General features: G+C 43.6%; 1 protein-coding gene across 1 annotated transcript in view; it reads right to left on the bottom strand.

The window, feature by feature from the left end:
• The window catches only part of LOC115161950 (neurexin-3a-like), a 739824-nt gene extending 718631 nt beyond the window's left edge, over positions 1–21193 (bottom strand). Inside the window, exons 1-2 of the mRNA XM_029712804.1 lie at positions 21109–21193; positions 5513–6815 (exon numbers count right to left, since the gene is read on the bottom strand). Of these exons, the coding sequence (XP_029568664.1) occupies positions 5513–6218 (706 nt within the window). The 5' untranslated portion in view covers positions 6219–6815; positions 21109–21193. The remainder of the gene's footprint in view (positions 1–5512; positions 6816–21108) is intronic.
• Positions 21194–21604: the final 411 nt, after the last annotated feature.

The raw sequence follows: 21604 nt of genomic DNA, 5'->3' as shown, positions 1-21604 counted from the left end.
CAGCCATTTTTCAAGCTAGCATATCATGTCACATAAACCCAAACCATATCTAAATGCAGCACTAACCTTTGATGATCTTCATCAGATGACACACCTAGGACATTGTGTTATACAATACATGCATGTCTGTTCAATCAAGTTCATATTTATATCAAAAACCAGCTTTTTACATTAGCATGTGACGTTCAGAACTAGCATTCCCACCGAACACTTCCGGTGATTTTACTAAATTACTCACGATAAACGTTCACAAAAAGCATAACAATTATTTTAAGAATTATAGATACAGAACTCCTCTATGCACTCGATATGTCCGATTTTAAAATAGCTTTTCGGATGAAGCACATTTTGCAATAATGTAAGTACATAGCCCGGCGTTACAGGGCTAGCTATTTAGACACCCACCCAGTGTAGCCTTCACCAAAATCACATTTCCTATAAGAAAAATGTTCTTACCTTGCTTGTTCTTCATCAGAATACACTGCCAGGACTTCTACTTCAATAACAAATGTAGGTTTGGTCCCAAATAATCCATCGTTATATCCAAACAGCGACGTTTTGTTCGTGCGTTCTAGACACTATCCCAACGCTAAATCTCGGCCACGAGCATGACGCAAAATATGACAAAAAATTTCGAAATATTCCATTACCGTACTTCGAAGCATGTCAACCGCTGTTTAAAACCAATATTTATGCAATTTATCTCGTAGAGAAGCGATAATATTCCGACCGGGAATCTGCCTGTCTGTAAACTGAGGAAAAAACCAAAAGCCGGGGGCGGGGCGTGTCACGCGCCTAAGGCTTAGTCCATTGACTGACCACTCAGCATTTGCTCTCGTGTGCTTCAGCCAGGGCTTTGAATGACATCATTCCTGTTTTTCCCGGGCTGTGAGACTCCATTGTTGACGTGAGAACTGTCACGTAAGAGCAGAGATCCTTTGTAAACGACAGAGATAATAAAGAAGGGCAAGAAATGTTCAGACAGGGTACTTCCTGAACAGAAGCATCTCAGGTTTTTGCCTGCCATAGGAGTTCTGTTATACTCACAGACACCATTCAAACAGTTTCAGAAACTTTGGAGTGTTTTCTCTCCAAAGCTAATAATTATATGCATATTCCAGTTTCTGGGCAGGACTAATAATCAGATTAAATCGGGTACGTTTTTTATCCAGCCGTGAAATTACTGCCCCCTAGATGTAACAGGTTAAGAAGATGTTTATCTTTCAAAGGCTGTAAGTTAGTTGTATGTTTGAGAAATTTGAATTTGTACATTTATTTGGTTTCAAATTTGCCGCTCTTGAAATGCACCTGCTGTTGATAGGGTGCGCCACGGGGGGAACGCTAACGTCCCAGGTAGCCTCAAGAAGTTAATTTAGAGTTATTAACATAATTTTAGTTGTTCTACGAACGTTGAGCTATATGTTTAGAGTTTTAATACATCGTAAGGCTGCCTGATGTGACTCTAAGGATAATTTGAAAAAAGTTGCTTGAAAGGCATGAGCTCTGCTTTGTTTTTTTGTGCAGGCTGTACACACTTCATCAGTCTCTCATTCACAATTTGACAAGCACTTGGTAATGCCTCGAATTTCTCGGCTGTAATGCACCCCCCCCCCCAAAAAAATGCCTTTTGCGGACAGTGGCCGTTGTTCCCTTCTCCCTGAGTGTTGCATGCTCGGAAGCACCTCTCACTCACAAGGCTCTCCATCACAGGCTACAAGTGAAGACAGACACTTTGAGGATGTGACTGTGTGCGTCCTTATCCAATTCTGAGGTGCATAATGAAGATATTGGAAGAACTGTCCACATTTACTTTTTGTCAGCCAACAAGATGAGTAGGCCTAACAAACAGCAAAAGCACTAGCCTATGTCAATTTACTATACTCCATTGTTCAAAAGTTGACCTATTCTATTCTGTGCGAGAAATAAATATTCCAAACATAGTCTAGGACAGCTGTGGGATACGATAGATCCCAAATTAATACAACCACTAGCATCATAAAAACTTTTTAAGCAATGAGGCTGACTCAACAGATCAGAATGTTTAAAATGTGCTAAACTGTTAGGCTATTTCTTTACATTATAAGCGCAGCAATGCAGCAGTGGGCATCATTGCGGCAGTGGGCATCATTCACAAGTAATAATATATCAACCACAAGTGAAAGGCTAATACTGTCACCCATCAGACTTAATCTTGTTTTTACATATACTAAATATTATGTGGGAAATTTGTTTTGAAAAAATACATGTCATCTATGCACTTAAATAGCGAATGAAAGATGCTTTTTCCGTGGTTCATTTTCATGCCAGCCATGTAGGCTATACTCATGTTGTAAAGATAAGAAATGTGCTTAATATTAGGAAAGTTAAGAAATAAATATAGTAGGCCTAGCCTATTGAAAGCTGATGGTATCCTCCTCTTTTTAATAGAGGCCATCACTCTGTTTTCTCGTGCAATTGCATAACCTATAGAAGTGTTTGATTAGAGAGGCTAAGGCAACAGCCTTAGCCTCTACCTTCATTTTTAACCCTCCAAGTTCAAAACTTGTAATGTTCACAATAACTTAAGTTGATAAAAAGATCTAACACAACATTAGGTGATAATATATGTATTAATATGGATTTATAATCAGCTATAATGGGGCGGTCATTTTGGACCGGGAAATAAGAATTAATTAACATGAAACAAACACAACAGGAGGGTTAAACAAATGCCCCACGGGATAGTCAAACTACTGCAACTCAGCAGGGCTTTGACAAACTAGTTTATTTATCACAATCACATTGCATAAACAGACTCATAATTCCACTCTACTGGAAAAGTCAATACCTGAGTTGAACTGACGTGAGTGGCTTTTCTTCATACAGTAAAAGTTAAAGGGAAGAGTTAGAGCTATACTTTACTCTAAAGGCCAACAGTAGAACACTTATAGGGATGGCCAAGAGCTATAAGAGATATTATTGATTTAAAGGGATGGCCTTAAAATATAGTCTAGAAGCTTCAGTTATAGTCTAGAAGCTTCAGTATGTAGGCCTGTCCCAGAGCGATGACATAGCGTGAGTGGTGCATTCTGTGGGCCTAGGAGTATCTGTGTTGTGTGTGTGTATGTAGACTGTATTTATGTTTGTCTGAGTGTAGATTCTGTATTTACGATCCAGCAGTGGTATATTATATATTTAAAGCAGCAGTACCTTGGCACGCCGTCCACATAAATACATCTCTGCCCCAGTAAAACGTTTTTTATTTTCCCATGATTGTCTGAGCTCCTTGTTCACAGCTGCAGCCCGCACACACACACATACACACACACACACACACACACACACACACACACACACAAACGAACACACACAGGTCCAGGCCCCACCCCTGACTAAGCCTCCTATCAGCGGTCTGCAGCAAACAGCACAGACAGGGAAAGCAGTCATAAATCAGCTGGAGAAGAGGGTCTGCTGGAGGGTTGTAAATCAGGGTGAGACAGACCCTCACACGACCCAGGCCGCTGCAGCCCTGTCAAGCCTCGCTTCATGTAGCAGGGGGCCTGGTGATGGAGGACTGGGAGTGGAGGTCTGGAGGAAGCAAGGGGAGGTATAGCATCTCTTGCTATCGATAGATAGATGGGCTTTTCCACTCGAGGTAAAACACTCAGACATGGGGGTTTTAACTTTGTCCATTACATACAGGTCAGCCATGTTCTTTTCTTGCAGTCTTTGCTGAGAATTTGTTTGCAGTGAGAGAGAACCGGTCGCCAGAGTTTGACAAACAAACACAAACACACACAAACTGTCACACACATTGTCGCACACACTGTCACACACGTTGTCACACACTCTGTCATACTCCCTCAATTCAATCATGGAAGGAAACCAAAAGAGCTTAAGGCCTAGATTCAATCAGATCAAGTGTTAACTGGAGTTAGCCGACACTCTCTGTGTAAAGAGAGAAAACACTAACCCAGGGATTCCCAAATGTTTTCACTCAGGTCCCCCTTCCAGCAATTCTATACATTTTGCAATGGCTCATGTGTATTCATGTAATATTTGAGTGACTCTAACAAAATCTATAGGCCCCAAAAAATTGGGGCTGACATGGGCTAGTTGATCTTGACATTTCTGACAAGTTATAAATAGCTCTCTAAGGTATGCGATAACTGACATGACAAGAGGAACTGATGATGCACTACCCAATTTGGAAATTGCACCTTGTGCTTTCTACTATTTCAACATTCAAGAGTAAGTTGAAAGCCGGACTGATTTTTTTTTGGGGGGGGGGGGACACCCCGCACTGCCTTACAGTTTGGGAACCACCACTCTAACCTACTAAAGACACAGGGCAAGAAGTAAGAGACAGGGAATATAAGAAATAGCAGTACCCTCTAATAGTGCTGATTTTCTCACAGGATCTGAAATTAATTCATGGAAAAGCTAATGAATGGATTACTGTTATTTCAGCGAACCTCAATAAATCATAAATGCATTCACTCTCCGTTTAGAAATGAAAACACCTTTCTTATGCTCCTTCCAAAAAATCCTGCTCCTTCCAATTACTATGCTCCTTCCAATTATTACTTATAAAAATCTATTTGTTGTCTGACCAGGAACAATACCTGCTGGGGAGGAGAAGAAGAGAAGATGTAGGAGAAGAGAAGATGTAGGAGAAGAGAAGATGTAGGAGAAGAGAAGATGGAGGAGAAGAGAAGATGTAGGAGAAGAGAAGGTGGAGGAGAAGAGAAGATAAAGGAGGGTTGTGATTGAATCAAAGCAGTTCCAGAATATTCTGGAACACAAAAGGATGTGATTCTAACACCTGCCATTGCGTGATTTGGGGAAGAAAAGGGCTCAGGAACCCCCGTTCTCTCTATAGGCATCCTTATCAGTGCCTGCAGGGCGGCCCCATAAACCTGAACCTCGGTGGCTAGCCATGCCGCTAACTGCGGATAGATTAGCACTCTACTTTTCCAACCACACAGGGATAATAACACACACTGAGTCAGAGAGATGACTTGAGTCAACAACAAAGTCAGAACGTTTCAAAGTAAGTCCAAGAAGCTTTTGGAAAATCATAAAAATTATCTATTGACTAGGACAGATGAGGGAAAGACACGAAGGTTCATAGTAAAAATAAAGAAAAACCCTTGAATGAGTAGGTCTAAAACTTTTGACCGTTAGTGTAGTAGGTCCATAACTGTAAGTTTCGTTTTGAACCTTTGTGTCTTTCCTTCATCTGTCCTAGTCAATAGATCGTTTTTATGATTTTCCAAAAGCTTCTTGGACTTACTTTGAAACGTTCTGACATTGTTGTTGACTCAGTCATCTCTCTGACTCAGTGTGTGTTATTATCCCTGTGTGGTTGGAAAAGCAGAGTGCTAATCTATCCACGGTTTGCAGCATGGTTTACCAATGAAGTGCAGATTCCTGTGGCCACCCTGCAGGCACTGATAAGGATGCCAATATTTTGCCCGGTAGAGTAGGTAGACCCTCAGGAACAGTAAAGGAAATTGAAATCAGATCTTACCTTCATTGCAGAAACAGCCCTTGTATTCCGTTTTGGAACAGTCACACACGGGTTCCCCATCCACCACGGAGCAGCTCCCGCCGTTCTCACACGGGTTCTCTGTACAGCGCTGGTCCGACTCCAGACGGACCCTGAGGCTGCTGAGGAGAACCGGTTCTGTGTTCCCGTACTTCAGATCCATGATAGTGCCTCTGAAGGGCGGGGCGTCGCACGCTGTGGGCAGCGTGAGCGCCGAGGTGCGGATATCCAGTGGCACGCCGCCCAGGAACAGGTCACTGATTATCTTCATGTGCTGGCGGCTACCTCCGGTGGGCCGCACCTCGTCCGCCTTGACCTGGCCATCCAGCCCCAGCACCGTCCGCAGGCCATAGCGGCTCAGAGTGGCAAAGTGCCAGCTGCTGTCATTAACTCTCTTGTCGGACACCACGGCGATATCGGCGCAGTCAATGCTGAAGCGCAGCTGCAACTTGCCTTCCACCACCATCAGCTGCAGGAAGTCGCAGTAGCCGCCGTCGTCGAAGTACAGTAGCAGCGCCGTGGACACGTCCGTTTTGAACTGGAAGCTGAGGTCGCTGCACGTGCTGGCATCCCAGCGGAGGTAGCGGGCCCACTGGCCGGGGGCCCCGGTGAACTCCAGGCTCAGACATACACCCAGGAGTGCCAAGAGCATCAGTTGTAGCCTCGCAGCCAAGCCCAGAACATCCATGGTCAACAAGGAGGAGGAGGTTGAGGAAGAGCAGTAGGAGGAAGAGGAAGGGGAGGAGGAGGAGGAGGAGGAGGAAGGGGAGGAGGAAGAGGAAGAGGAGTTTATATTCCTGAATGCTTGGATAGCATTGAATTGGGTTTGGTTTAAAAGTTTTTGAGTTAATATCCAATTCTAGAGGGACTATCCACAGTCGTATACACAAGTACACTCAGAGATGTTTATTACTGCAAGTACAACAGGTGTCTTTTCACAATGAGTAGTTGGGATAAGAGTCGTTGGTTAGTAACAGTTGTAGACATGCACATGAGTCAACTATCCAATCGCTGAGTAGCTATGGACAGTGAGTTGAATTTCAGCTGTCTTTCCTCCTGAAGAAGGGAGGAGAGAAGAGAACAAAACTGTTCCTCCTTCCGTTGGGTCAAAGTTCAACCGTTTTTAATCAGTTACAGTCCAAAGAGGTTGCTATGGGGAATCATGGCATGAGGTCCGATTGGACTGACTCTTCTTTTTGTCAGGTCGACCAGGACATCCTTCTTCATGTTGCCTGCTGGGATGTGTAGTTCACAGGGGAGCCTCTGGATCTCCTCAGTTCCATCACTGTCAGAAACAGGGAAGCACAGGAATTACACTCAGGGAAACACACACACACACACACACAAACACACAGTATTGATTTTCACACCATACCTTAAACTGTACACTTTTCAGACACAGACTGATATTTTCAGACAGGCCTTCTTTTTTCCGGCTACTACTTCAGACCCATCCAGACCCCCTAAAAATGTTTACAATTATTTTTTAAATGTCATCTTAATTCAGTATGAAAAAGGAATGAAAATGTATGTACTCACTACTGTAAGTTGCTCTGTATAATAGCGTCTGCTAAATGACTAAAATGTAAATGTACATTTCGTAAACGTTTTGTCCACACTGCTAAGACGAGCTAATTGTCAAACACAGACAAATACTGTAGCCTACTATTGAAGCATAATAACTAAAAGAAAGATCTTTGTGTATAATTCCACGTATCTGATGTTAGAGATACTATTGCCATTCACCAAACCTCATTAAAAGTGGCCGTTTTTTCCCCCACTAAAGGTTGTTCAGCGCTATCGGTCATCTGCTAGGTAAATTAGCACCATTATTCTGCTGCCAGTTTATGAATATCAATCGGGCCAGCATAGAAAGACGCCCCTTATCTGATGGCCAGGGAAATGAATGGGGCTTTCTGCTGACTGCACAATACAGTGGCAGAAGAGACATTAGAATACTAGAGACCTAAATATGCAGGGCCAGAAACAAGAGAAACCCCAATAGACCAGCAGCATAGCTGGAAATTTTTAATGGGTGGGCGTGCAGAAATGTGGGTGTGCAAAAAAAACAGCTGACTTTCTGCAATTCTACACATTTAGCAATGGGAAGAAAAAAAATGTGCATCTCATGTTATGCTACACATTTTGCCATGAGGCTGAGAGAAGTTTTTTTCATTTTTAAGTTAATATACAGTGCCATCAGAAAGTATTCATTTTCCTTTACTTATTCCACATTTTGTTGTGTTACAGTCTGAATTCAAAATGTTTTCTCACCCATCTACACACAATACGCCATTTTGAAAAAAGTGAAAACATGTTTGTAGAAATGTTTGAAAATTATGTTCATATGATAGGTAAAATATACAAAACCTTGCAGAGAGCCTATCCAACAGACAAGCTCTTATAAAAAAATATTAACTATTGGAACCCAGACACAAAGAACTGATGTTGACACAAAATGGAGGGAATGTTGAAACATAACTAACAGTTAACGAAAATGTACACTTAATCCAGTATTAACTAATGTATAGAATTTATTAGACAAGAGACAAAATTCACACATTCTACCGCACAATGGCAGAGTCATGTCTTAAAGTGTAAAACTAACAATGACTCAATAATCCTTCTGGGAATGTTATGAAGTAAAAAGTCATGGGTGGAATTAGAAAGTTGTCTGTCAGAAGTATTAGAATGTAAATGTACTTTAAATCTGTCTGCATATTCCAAGACATGGCATTAGGAAGTCCAGAGAGATACCCGATGGGTTGCACGGTGGTTTTCTCGTTAATCGTCTTGAAGAAATGTCTACTGAACTGGAAATCAACCAATCCTCCATCATTAAAAACAATGTAAAAGGTCAAATGCATTCTCATTTACAGTAAATGTTGAAAGTGTGTGGGTGACAGAGAGAGACAAAATGATGCAGTTTGAGGCCATGTGGAATGCTGGTGTGAGCAGGTGGGTCTGTTTGTGTGCATCTGTATTTTGTCGATTGTATGTCTATGTTCTGTATTGGGAAGAAAAAAAACATAAATAAAACCTCCCCCCCCCAAAAAAAACATTTTGTAAATATATTGTAAAATTAAACACAGAAATATCTAATTTACATAAGCATTCACACCCCTGAGTCAATACATGTTTGAATCAACTTTGGCAGCGATTGCAGCTGTGAGTCTTTCTGGGTAAGAGGATTTCACCCTTGGATTGTGCAAAATTTGAACATTATTATTATTATTTAAAAAATTCTTCAAGCTTTTTTAAGTTGGTTGATGATCATAGCTAGACAGACATTTTAAAATCTTACCATAGACTTGCAAGTTGATTTAAGTCAAAACTGTAACTAGGCCACTCAGGAACATTCAATGTCGTCTTTTTAAGGTTTTTGTATTTCGCGCCACGCTCTACCATTGGATATTTGGCGAGGCGTTCCGCTAGCGGAACGTCTGTCCTCAACAGGTTTTAAACAACTTCAGTGTATTTTTGCCCTACTGAAAGGTGAATTTGTCTCCCAGTGTCAGACTGAACCAAGACTTTTGCCTGTGCTTATCTCTATTCCTTTTCTTTTCATCCTGGAAAACTCCCTGGCCCTTGCCGGTGACAAGCATACCCATCACATGATGCAGCCACCATTATGCTTGAAAATATGAAAAGTGGTACTCAGTGATGTGTTGTGTTGGCTTTGCCCCAAACATAACACTTTGTATTCAGGACATCAACTGAGTTAGGAAGGATGTCTGTTTATTTGTAGTGAATGGGTGCATTGATACAGCATTCAAAGTGTAATTCATATCTTTGCCATGCTCAAAGGGATATTCAGTGTCTGTTTTTTTTTTTACCCATCTACGAATAGGTGCCCTTCTTTGCGAGGCATTGGAAAAGCTCCCTTGTCTTTGCGGTGGAATCTATGTTTGAAATTCACTGCTCGACTGAGGGACCTTACAGATGTGTGGGGTATAGAGGTGAGGTAGTCATTTAAAAAGCATTTAAAACACTATTATTGCACACAGAGTTAGTCCATGCAACTTATTATGTGACTTGTTAAGCAAATATTTACTCCTGAAGTTATCATACCATTACGAAGGGGTTGCTTTTCATTTCTAATTAATGTGTAAAAAAGTCTAAAAACATAATTCCACTTTGACATTATGGGGTATTGTGTGTAGGCCAGTGACACAAAATCTCAATTTAATCCATTTTAAATTCAGGTTGTAACACAACAACATGTGGAAAAAGTCAAGGGGTGTGAATACTTTCTGAAGGCACTGTAGTTTATATCTCTTTCATTCTATGACCTATCTGTTCTGATCACCACTGCTGTGAACTGGCTTCTATGGGAACATGTGCCGGGGGAAGTCCACGGCTTTATGCACATGGTTTCACGCCTTTCATTTGTTTTCTACCGCTTCAAGGGTGTTTTCAAAGTTGATTGTACATGGAATTTATGCTAACGATGTTTTCAGTAAAGTGTTCATTGTTTTTATGTAAACTGTGTAACAGCCTAGTAGGCCTACAGCCTTTAAAATGAATTAGCATTGTTGAATGAACATGTAATGCCAGGTAAATCATTTAGGATGTCCGTGCCATGAGAGCTGACACACATTTCCCTCTAATCTGATACAGAGGTTGGGTTCTAGATATAATAGCTTTTATTTTACTATTCCAAAATGCAGAGATCGAGAGACCAACAAAAGAGAAAAAAAAGGGTTAGATGAAGCAAGAGAAGATTTGATGGAGAGAGATATTTGCTTTGGCAATGTAAACATATGTTTTCCATGAGAATAAAGCCCATTGAATTGAAGAGAGAAAGAGAGAAAGAGAGAGAGAAAGAAAGAGAGAGAGAAAGAGGGGATTGTATTTATAAAAAAAATATTGGCCCAACAGTTACATCATTAAAAGCTCATTTTTCTTCATTTTAACAGACCTAGAAAGATTAGAACCAAGCCCCCTCCTCGCCCACTGTCCATTGAACCCCCCTGACGCCCCACACCCCTACAAAGTCCCCCAGATGGTTCACCAGCCCACCATAGGCTCCAGTGTGAGCCAAGCTGGCATCAGCCCCAGCAGCACGACTCTGGGGTCCGTACACCCCGTCCCCTGCATCTCCTGTTTCCTGGTCTTCCACACTGCTATTTTTGCCTGTCCCAACAGGTAGTTTACTAGGCAGTCCCTTCACCTATTGGCTACGCTATACCTAGGCCCTCCAACATATAGGTCAAGAGTCAGCCCTAACCCTAGACCTGTACACTACCTACCCATGAGAGAGAGAACCACCCAGTTCAACACTATCTCTTCTGCTCCTAAACCCAGATAGAAAGCTCCTAAACCCAGATAGAAGGCTCCTAAACCCAGATAGAAGGCTCCTAAACCCAGATAGAAGTGAGGGCGTACAGGACAGTATGTCAACGCTGCCCTCAGGCATTCAAACAGTCAGAACCCTGCTGGCAGATCAGACACTCACACAGTCAGAACCCTGCTGGCAGATCAGACACTCACACAGTCAGAACCCTGCTGGCAGATCAGACACTCACACAGTCAGAACCCTGCTGACAGATCAGACACTCACACAGTCAGAACCCTGCTGACAGATCAGACACTCACACAGTCAGAACCCTGCTGACATATCAGACACTCACACAGTCAGAACCCTGCTGACAGATCAGACACTCACACAGTCAGAACCCTGCTGACAGATCAGACACTCACACAGTCAGAACCCTGCTGACAGATCAGACACTCACACAGTCAGAACCCTGCTGACAGATCAGACACTCACACAGTCAGAACCCTGCTGACAGATCAGACACTCACACAGTCAGAACCCTGCTGACAGATCAGACACTCACACAGTCAGAACCCTGCTGACAGATCAGACACTCACACAGTCAGAACCCTGCTGACAGATCAGACACTCACACAGTCAGAACCCTGCTGACAGATCAGACACTCACACAGTCAGAACCCTGCTGACAGATCAGACACTCACACAGTCAGAACCCTGCTGACAGATCACCACAGTCAGAACCCTGCTGACAGATCAGACACTCACACAGTCAGAACCCTGCTGACAGATCAGACACTCACACAGTCAGAACCCTGCTGACAGATCAGACACTCACACAGTCAGAACCCTGCTGACATATCAGCTTGATGTGTCATCGCTGGGATACGCTGCTCCATGACACTGTACTTATGTAATGACAAGCCAATGTTGGGCCATCTGTAAGGAAACATTGCTTATTTTTCAAATTAACTTGAGTAGTTGAATAAAATATCTAGCTATCAAATGATCAGACTTTACATAAATATTGACAGAAGCGGGTGTCGTCTGAGTTTTAAATGTCAATCCTGTACCTTTCTCAGAGGAGAAATCTACAGTAGAACGCACTCACCAGCAACACACACATAGAAAGCTTGGCTTCCATCCAGTAGGGTTGGACTCAGTACCACAGGACAAAGGCCCCAGCAGTCAGCATGGACCCACTGGACCGGATCACACTGAAGAGGGATATATAGGGTTAACTTACATTAACCTTCACCCTGGCACTATCCCACACACATTCTCTCTGTTGTGTGTGTGCATGTGTATGCATGTGAGTGTGTGTGTGCGTGTGTGTGTGCATGTGTGTGCGTGTGCATGTGTGTGAGTGCGTGTGTGCATGTGTGTGAGTACGTGTAGAGGGAGGAGAGAGAGGAGAGGGGATAGGGAGGAGAGAGAGGAGAGGAGAGAGAGGAGAGAGAGGAGAGGGAGGAGAGGGAGTAGAGAGGAGAGGGAGAAGAGGGGATAGAGGGAGGAGAGAGAGAGAGGATATGGTATAGAGGGAGGAGAGGAGAGAGAGGAGAGGGGATAGAGGAGAGGGAGGAGAGAGAGGAGAGGAGAGAGAGGAGAGAGGAGAGGAAGGAGAGGGGAGAGAGGAGAGGAGAGAAGAGGAGAGAGAGGAGAGAGAGGAGAGAGGAGAGAGAGGAGAGGGAGGAGAGGGAGAAGAGGGGATAGAGGGAGGAGAGAGAGAGAGGATATGGTATAGAGGGAGGAGAGGAGAGAGAGGAGAGGGAGGAGAGAGAGGAGAGGGAGGAGAGGGAGAAGAGGGGATAGAGGGAGGAGAGGGAGGAGAGAGAGGAGAGAGAGGAGAGGAGAAAGAGGAGAGAGAGGAGAGGGAGAAGAGGGGATAGAGGGAGGAGAGAGAGAGAGGATATGGGATAGAGGGAGGAGAGGGAGGAGAGGAGAGAGAGGAGAGGGGATAGAGAAGAGAGGGAGGAGAGAGAGGAGAGAGAGGAGAGGAGAGAGAGGAGAGGAAGGAGAGGGGAGAGAGGAGAGAGAGAGAGGAAGGAGAGGGGATAGAGGAGAGAGAGAGAGAGAGAGGGGAGAGAGAGATGAGAGGAAGGAGAGGGGATAGAGGGAATATGAGAGAGTCATGTTAATAAGATCTGACTCTTCATTGGCCCTCACTGTCATGCAGACACAGCTCACTGACACAATACTGCAGGTGCTACCTTGATTACACACTCCAGACACTGAAACAAAATGTCCTCCATGGCAGTCAGCTGATATAATGGAGAAAGAGAAAGGTGGGATGTCTCTCTCTCTCTCTTTATCTCTGTTAGTTTGCCTGTCTGTCTCTCAGACAGAGAGAGCGATGTTCCACCTGACCCACTCATGCATCCCCTCCGACAGAGGACACGGTCTCTAGGAGGACACGGTCTCTAGGAGGACACGGTCTCTAGGAGGACACGGTCTCTAGGAGGACACAGTCTCTAGGAAGACACAGTCTCTAGGAGGACACGGTCTCTAGGAGGACACGGTCTCTAGGAGGACACGGTCTCTAAGAGGACAGTCTCTAGGAGGACACGGTCTCTAGGAGGACACGGTTTCTAGGAGATCACGGTCTCTATTAGGACAGTCTCTAGGAGGACACGGTCTCTAGGAGGACACGGTCTCTAGGAGGACAGTCTCTAGGAGGACACGGTCTCTAGGAGGACAGTCTCTAGGAGGACAGTCTCTAGGAGGACACAGTCTCTATTAGGACAGTCTCTAGGAGGACACAGTCTCTATTAGGACAGTCTCTAGGAGGACACAGTCTCTATTAGGACAGTCTCTAGGAGGACACAGTCTCTATTAGGACAGTCTCTAGGAGGACATGGTCTCTATTAGGACAGTCTCTAGGAGGACACGGTCTCTATTAGGGCAGTCTCTAGGAGGACACAGTCTCTAGAAGAACAGTCTCTAGGAGGACATTGTCTCTAGAAGGACACGTTCTCTATTAGGACAGTCTCTAGGAGGACACAGTCTCTAGAAGGACAGTCTCTAGGAGGACACAGTCTCTAGAAGGACAGTCTCTAGGAGGACACAGTCTCTATTAGGACAGTCTCTAGGAGGACACAATCTCTATTAGGACAGTTACTAGGAGGACACGGTCTCTAGGAGGACACGGTCTCTATTAGGACAGTCTCTAGGAGGACACGGTCTCTATTAGGACAGTCTCTAGGAGGACACGGTCTCTAGGAGGACACAGTCTCTAGGAGGAAACAGTCTCTAGGAGGACACAGTCTCTAGGAGGAAACTGTCTCTATTAGGGCAGTCTCTAGGAGGACATAGTCTCTATTAGGACAGTCTCTAGGAGGAAACTGTCTCTATTAGGACAGTCTCTAGGAGGATATGGTCTCTATTAGGACAGTCTCTAGGAGGACACGGTCTCTAGGAAGACACGGTCTCTATTAGGACAGTCTCTAGGAGGACACGGTCTCTAGGAAGACACGGTCTCTATTAGGATAGTCTCTAGGTGGACAGTCTCTAGGACACAGTTTCTAGGAGGAAAGCAAGGTTCCCATTAAATTGTTCTCACCTGTAAAATTTAGTTTCAGTTATGAGCAAAGGAGAGGAGGGAGGGAGAGAGAGAGAGGAGGTTGATGATTTTTCTACTTGTACAGACACAGACAATCTTGTGTCCAACATCAGCCATTACACTGAGAAATAAGAGAAGCAACCAGGAATGGAGGGAAGAAGGAAAGGAACCAAGAACGGAGGGAAGAAGGGAAGGAACTAGGAATGGAGGGAAGAAGGGAAGGAACCAGGAATGGAGGGAAGAAGGGAAGGAACCAGGAATGGAGGGAAGAAGGGAAGGAACCAGGAATGGAGGGAAGAAGGGAAGGAACCAGGAATGAAGGGAAGAAGGGAAGGAACCAGGAATGGAGGGAAGAAGGGAAGGAACCAGGAATGAAGGGAAGAAGGGAAGGAACCAGGAATGGAGGGAAGAAGGGAAGGAACCAGGAATGGAGGGAAGAAGGGAAGGAAGCAGGAATGGAGGGAAGAAGGGAAGGAACCAGGAATGGAGGGAAGAAGGGAAGGAACCAGGAATGGAGGGAAGAAGGGAAGGAACCAGGAATGAAGGGAAGAAGGGAGGGGAAGAAAATAAAAGTAAATGTAGTTTTTCTGTAGTCATTTTTTCTGTAGTCATTTTTTATTTGTCTAGTATTTGAACAAAAACATACAAACCCAATAATACACATATTCAAATTTGCCACACAGCCAAACAGGCACACAGCCACACAGCCAAACAGGCACACAGCCACACAGCCAAACAGGCACACAGCCAAACAGGCACACAGCCAAACAGGCACACAGCAACACAGGCACACAGGCACACAGGCACACAGCCACACAGCCACACTGCCACACAGCCAAACAAGCACACAGCCACACAGCCAAACAGGCACGCAGCCAAACAGGCACACAGCCAAACATGCACACAGCCACACAGCCAAACAGGCACACAGCTAAATAGGCACACAGCCACACAGCCAAACAGGCACACAGCCAAACAGGCACATAGCCACACAGCCAAGCAGGTACACAGCCACACAGCCAAATAGGCACACAGCCACACAGCCAAATAGGCACACAGCCACACAGGCACACTGCCACACAGCCACACAGCCAAACAGGCACACAGCCACACAGCCAAACAGGCACACAGCCAAACAGGCACACAGGCACCCAGCCAAACAGGCACACAGCCAAACAGGCACACAGCCAAAATAAATCACTAATGCTAAAGCATTGACTGGGTGTAAGCCAAGCACCCCACCATGTTGTTTTCACCTGTTACAGTTAAGATCTAAAAGAGAACAATGATCTATGGACTGTATATTCTACAGACAGACAGACAGACAGACAGACAGACAGACAGACAGACAGACAGACAGACAGACAGACAGACAGACAGACAGACAGACAGACAGACACTGAGACAGACACACACTGAGACAGACACACACTGAGAGACACACACACACTGAGACAGACACACACACACACTGAGACAGACACACACACTGAGACAGACACACACACACTGAGACACACTGAGACAGACACACACACACTGAGACACACACTGAGACAGACACACACACACTGAGACAGACACACACACACTGAGACAAACACACACACTGAGACAGACACACACACTGAGACAGACACACACACACTGAGACACACTGAGACAGACACACACACACTGAGACAGACACACTGAGACAGACACACACACACTGAGACAGACAGACAGACAGACAGACAGACAGACAGACAGACAGACAGACAGACAGACAGACAGACAGACAGACATTGCTAGCTACTACTACACACACTTACAGACAAGCGCACACAAACGGACAGACAGACAGACAGACTGCTACGATGCAACCAACACTATGTGGTCAACCAAGGCCTGCATCCCAGAAAAGCCCTGTTTGATTTATCTAGCATTTTAAATGATTAATAACACTCCCTTTCTGGCTTTACATCACTGCACTCCTACACACACAAACACACACACACACCTAGACACACACCCAGACACACACACACCCAGACACACACACACCCAGACACACACACACACACACACAGACACACACACACACACACACCTAGACACACACACACCCAGACACACACACACCCAGACACACACACACACACAGACACACACACACACACACACCTAGACACACACACACCCAGACACACACACACACACACACAGACACACACACACACACACACACCTAGACACACACACACCCAGACACACACACACAGACACACACACACACCTAGACACACAGACACCCAGACACACACACACACACACACACACACACGTTGTATATCTGTAGGTACCAGTCCTCACACTACAGAGAAAATCTATTTTTAAAATCAGCAGCTTATCTTTATCTTCATTTATCTAATTAAAATAATCCTTATCCTGCATTACATCACTCTGCAGAAAAACACACACACACACACACACACACACACACACACACACACACACACACACACACACACACACACACAGTCACCAGTAATAAGCCATATCTGCTACCAAGCATACTGCTACACAAACATACTGCTACAGAAACATACTGCTACAGAAACATACTGCTACAACTAATGCCTGTCTACGTAAATATACAGTCATAATAATAATGCTGCTAATATACCTAATAATTTCATAACCCTGCTCTTGAATTAGATCACTCCGTAGCAACGTCTGGGGAAAGACCCAGTAAACTCCGTAGCAACGTCTGGGGATAGACCCAATATAGTCCATAGCAACGTCTAGGTATAGACCCAGTATACTTCGTAGCAACGTCTAGGTATAGACCCAGTATACTCCATAGCAACGTCTGGGGATAGACCCAGTATACTCCATAGCAACGTCTGGGGATAGACCCAGTATACTCCATAGCAACGTCTGGGGATAGACCCAGTATACTTCGTAGCAACGTCTGGGGATAGACCCAGTATACTTCGTAGCAACGTCTGGGGAAAGACCCAGTATACACTTCAGAACACCTTCCTAATATTGAGTTGCACCCCACCTCTTTTTGCCATCAGAACAGGTTAAAGTCATCAGGACATGGACTCTACAAGGTGTTTTGACACCATTCCACAGGGATGCTGGCTCATGTTGACTCCAATGCTTCCCACAGTTGTGTCAAGTTGGCTGGATGTCCTTTGGGTTGTGGACCATTCCTGATACACACTGGAAATTGTTGAGCATGAAAAATCCAGGAGCATTGCAGTTCTTGACACACACAAAAAAAATGTGTGCCTGGCACCTACTACCATACCCAGTACAAAGGCACTTAAATATTTTGTCTTGACCATTCACCCCCTGAATGGCACACATACGCAATCCACATCTCAATTGTCTCGAAGCTTAAAAATCATTTTTTAACCTGTCTCCTCCCTTTCACTGATTGAAGTGGATTTTATGTTTTGTACCCCCAGTGTATAATACACATATCTTTCATTCTACAACAGTAGAACTAAAAAATGTCATTATTATAAATGGACATTGTGCTATTATTATTATGCTTGTTTGATATGTAGGTCTATGTTTTTTTTTTTTTTACTGTTGCTTTATATTTATTATAGGTTAATCTCTTTCACCCTGATTTTTGTTTCTGTCATTTGACACCAATGTGTAATCTGTCCTTGCACAGTTTTTACACACATGCACACACATCAACACGCACGCACGCTCGCGCATACACACAAACACATACTCACCACACAGGCCTATACAGGGTCAGTCAGAGTAAATTGCAGCACCTTTCTCAGAAACATACAATCACTGTGAGCTGTTGGACCTCGTTTTATTTAGAAAGGCATGACCGAATTGATCAAACCAGAGCTCATTTTTCCTCCCTCTTGCATCTTTAATCACGCCTTTACATCTTGTTGTTGTAGTTGTTGCTTTGATCTGCATTAAATTGCGTGTGATTGTGACGAACTCAACAAAAACAATATAATAGGCTAACATTTTTTTTTTAATCTGCCGAAAGTATCTTATAATCATCCGACAAGAAAAAGAACATCGAAACGATTGTGTTTTGTTTTATCCATATAGAAACGACAGAATGAAATGAAATAAAAGAGCATCCTCAATAATATTGCGAGTGGTATTACGTGAGAAATATTGTGTTCCCTCTCCCGCCCATACGGATTAACGTTACATTGAGAACCCTTTGGCCGTTTTCGGTTGATTTGTCAGAGCAGTTAATCGTCTGCCAACCAGCGCCCAGAAAGCAGGACAGCCAAATTATACCTCGCACCAACCCCAGCCGTGCGCCCTGCAGCCACTACCGCTAAATCCCACCACCACAGACAACCATGGCAGAGAATCAGTATGGTTTACACGACCGCAAAAAACCACTCAGACATTTCATTCAAATTTTCTTCTCGAATAGGGTCTATTTATTTTATTGAAATGATTGAATAACAAAACGTTTTCGTTGTATATTGGGCTATAATATTTTATTTTTGCAGGAAGTATAGGCCTAATATTAGTGTAATAATATCCATGAAAAACATTACCGTTTCAAACAAAATATGATGTATTTTGTGAGAAGAAAAAAAAACAGCTTGATGAAATATATATTTTTTTTTCAAATTTTGAATCATGATTTGAAAATGTACCAATAATATTAAACATAGCTAGAATCAGTTATGTGTATTTCAAAGGATCATTGTAATGGAGAGCATAGCTTTTAGGCCTTGCGGTGTGAGAAAGAGACGTTTCACAGGGGTCACGCCCATTTCGGTCTGTACGTTGGAAAAAACGTGATTAGGAGTTTCCCTGCATTCTGATGTATTCACTAAGCCTATTAACACTGGAAATCCGACACACTGAATGTGTGGCACAATGATAAACTACACAGGTCGCCCCTTTTGCTGTCAAATTGCAGTGTTTTATTCCACCATTACTGGTGAAGGTGCTGAGCAAACCTTTATTGGAAAAAAACGTTAGGTCAAAATGTGACAATTTTAACCAACATTTTGTCATATCTTACATTCATTTTTTTTTTTTTACAGGAATTTATCGAAGCTTTTTTACACTTTAGGACACATATCTTCCTATTTATGATTTTAAACATGAACCGATGTAACACAAAATGTAAGTAAATGCATGACGTAACATAAAACATGCAGAGAGTTGATCCATGGGTATTATATGACTGGAGCCAATTCGTTTAGTCTTTAAAATATATATATATATATAAAAACTGTTAGATATTGATTATATCAAAATCCATACGGCAAAAAACACCAGCATGTTCATAAATGTCCTACGAAACGTACTGTAGCCCACCAGCACTTCAACAACATCCTCCCTCAATGCTCTGCAGAGCTCCCCAGCTCATTTTGGATTTCATACTGAACGAATTCAACCACGTCAAAAAAAAAACATCCTTTTCCTGCGTTATTTTTACACTCCAACTACAGACTCACATGACAATAAATATTTTACTCTAACGTATTTATATAATTCTTTCAGGTTGTATGTTATGTTTTATCATATGTAATAGCTAGAAATGAACAACTATGTCTGTGAAAGAAATGTCGATATGGAGACAACGCGTTCTTCTCGTAGATTTTTTTTCTAAATTAGTCTATTTCGTTAAAATGTGCATGTAAGAAATAGGATTTTAGATGGAAAAGTGGGAATAGCAAATGTCTGGTCTCCAACAAGGTGTCTGCAGCCTGGGGCTATCATTTCAACGTAGAAGGTCATGTTCCCATATCAAATGTTAAAGCAGCACTTCATGTCTGTTTTAGCTTACACTATCAAACCGGAATATATATTTCTAAACTTAGTTTCATGGACATATGTGTTGTTATGCCAACCAAACCGGTTATGCTTAGAATGACTGTGTTTACTCTGAATCATTGACATTTTACATTACCCGGTGCACGCTGACAGTCGTAAGACACTGACACCCGTATCAATTTTTCAACACTACTTTGAAGGTGAGAACGACAGTTGTAGAAAGCAAACGTTTATTTAGCGTCGCTTATACCCCTTATAATGCCCTAACGCTGTGTTTTTGATAAAGATGAATTATTCAGATTATTAATATTGGATATGGGAGCGGAAAGTGCCAGTGTCCACGAGCTGAGCGATGTGATCATACTTCTATCCGTTCTGGGGGCTTGTCCATGCTTGTCACCCTGGACTTATTGAACGCGGAATGGGGAGCAAGCCGATATGACCGGAATTCCCCACTTCATACCCATAAGCCACCCTGCAGCAGGTAGCGACCTTTATTCGCTTTAGCGTCGATATCATTCATGGTCTTGTGTTTCCGGTCGATTGATAATACAGCCTATTGCAGTACCTACTTTTGAATCGGTAGATTTGACAACATGCCGACTTTCTCAACGTCCAACTTGTTTCAGTAGACTGTCAACAGCCGAAACTACAAGCATGTTGGAAATGTCTAACAAACATCCCCATTCCAACCCAAATATGAGTCTATTCGTTCCTAACGAACGATTAGAACGATTTGGAATGCTTCGTTAGTAATGACAAGAGCCCTTTGGCATTCGAATAGAGAGCACCACTGACCTTAGTTATGAGATAATATCCAAAAGCATAATAATCCGACAATAAACTCCGATAACGTTTAGATCCCGGTTCGGTAAAATACAGAGTAGACTGAACAAAAACCACGCCGATGAGAACGAGACTTCCGACACAGTAATAGCCGTTAAACCGGGGTTATACCTGGATGTTCTTTCCTCCGTTCCTCTCCTGTCGGTCTCCGCCACAGTGCATCACAAGAGAAGGCGCGCTAGCTCGGTGAGACTGGCGGCCGGTCACGGGATGTTCACACACAGCCCGCCCTCTCCTGGTCTCTCCTCTCCTCAGCACCACCGCCGCCGCCGCGCGCGCACCATTTAAAGCCGTAGACTGGGAGACACAGCAGTGAAGGCATTCCTTCTCACTCACGGAACATGCTGAGGCGTGTTTGTGTTTGGTAGAGACTGGGTTAGGCTACTTCACACTTTAGATGTAACACAATGGGTTACAACATCGGTAGGTGGTTTCAGTACATCCTCCAAGACTGAGGATAGACATGCCACTTCCAAAACATCAGTGGAATGTGGAAAAGTTGATAATAACTCACTTCATACTGAAAATGAAAATGTGATTTTTACAAACTATGATCTCTCCATTAATATATACTGAGTGGACAAAACATTAAGAACTCTTTCCATGA

The sequence above is a fragment of the Salmo trutta genome, chromosome 25 (genome assembly GCF_901001165.1).
Source record: "Salmo trutta chromosome 25, fSalTru1.1, whole genome shotgun sequence".
Taxonomy (NCBI): Eukaryota; Metazoa; Chordata; class Actinopteri; order Salmoniformes; family Salmonidae; genus Salmo; species Salmo trutta.
This window is presented reverse-complemented; position numbering and strand designations above follow the sequence as displayed.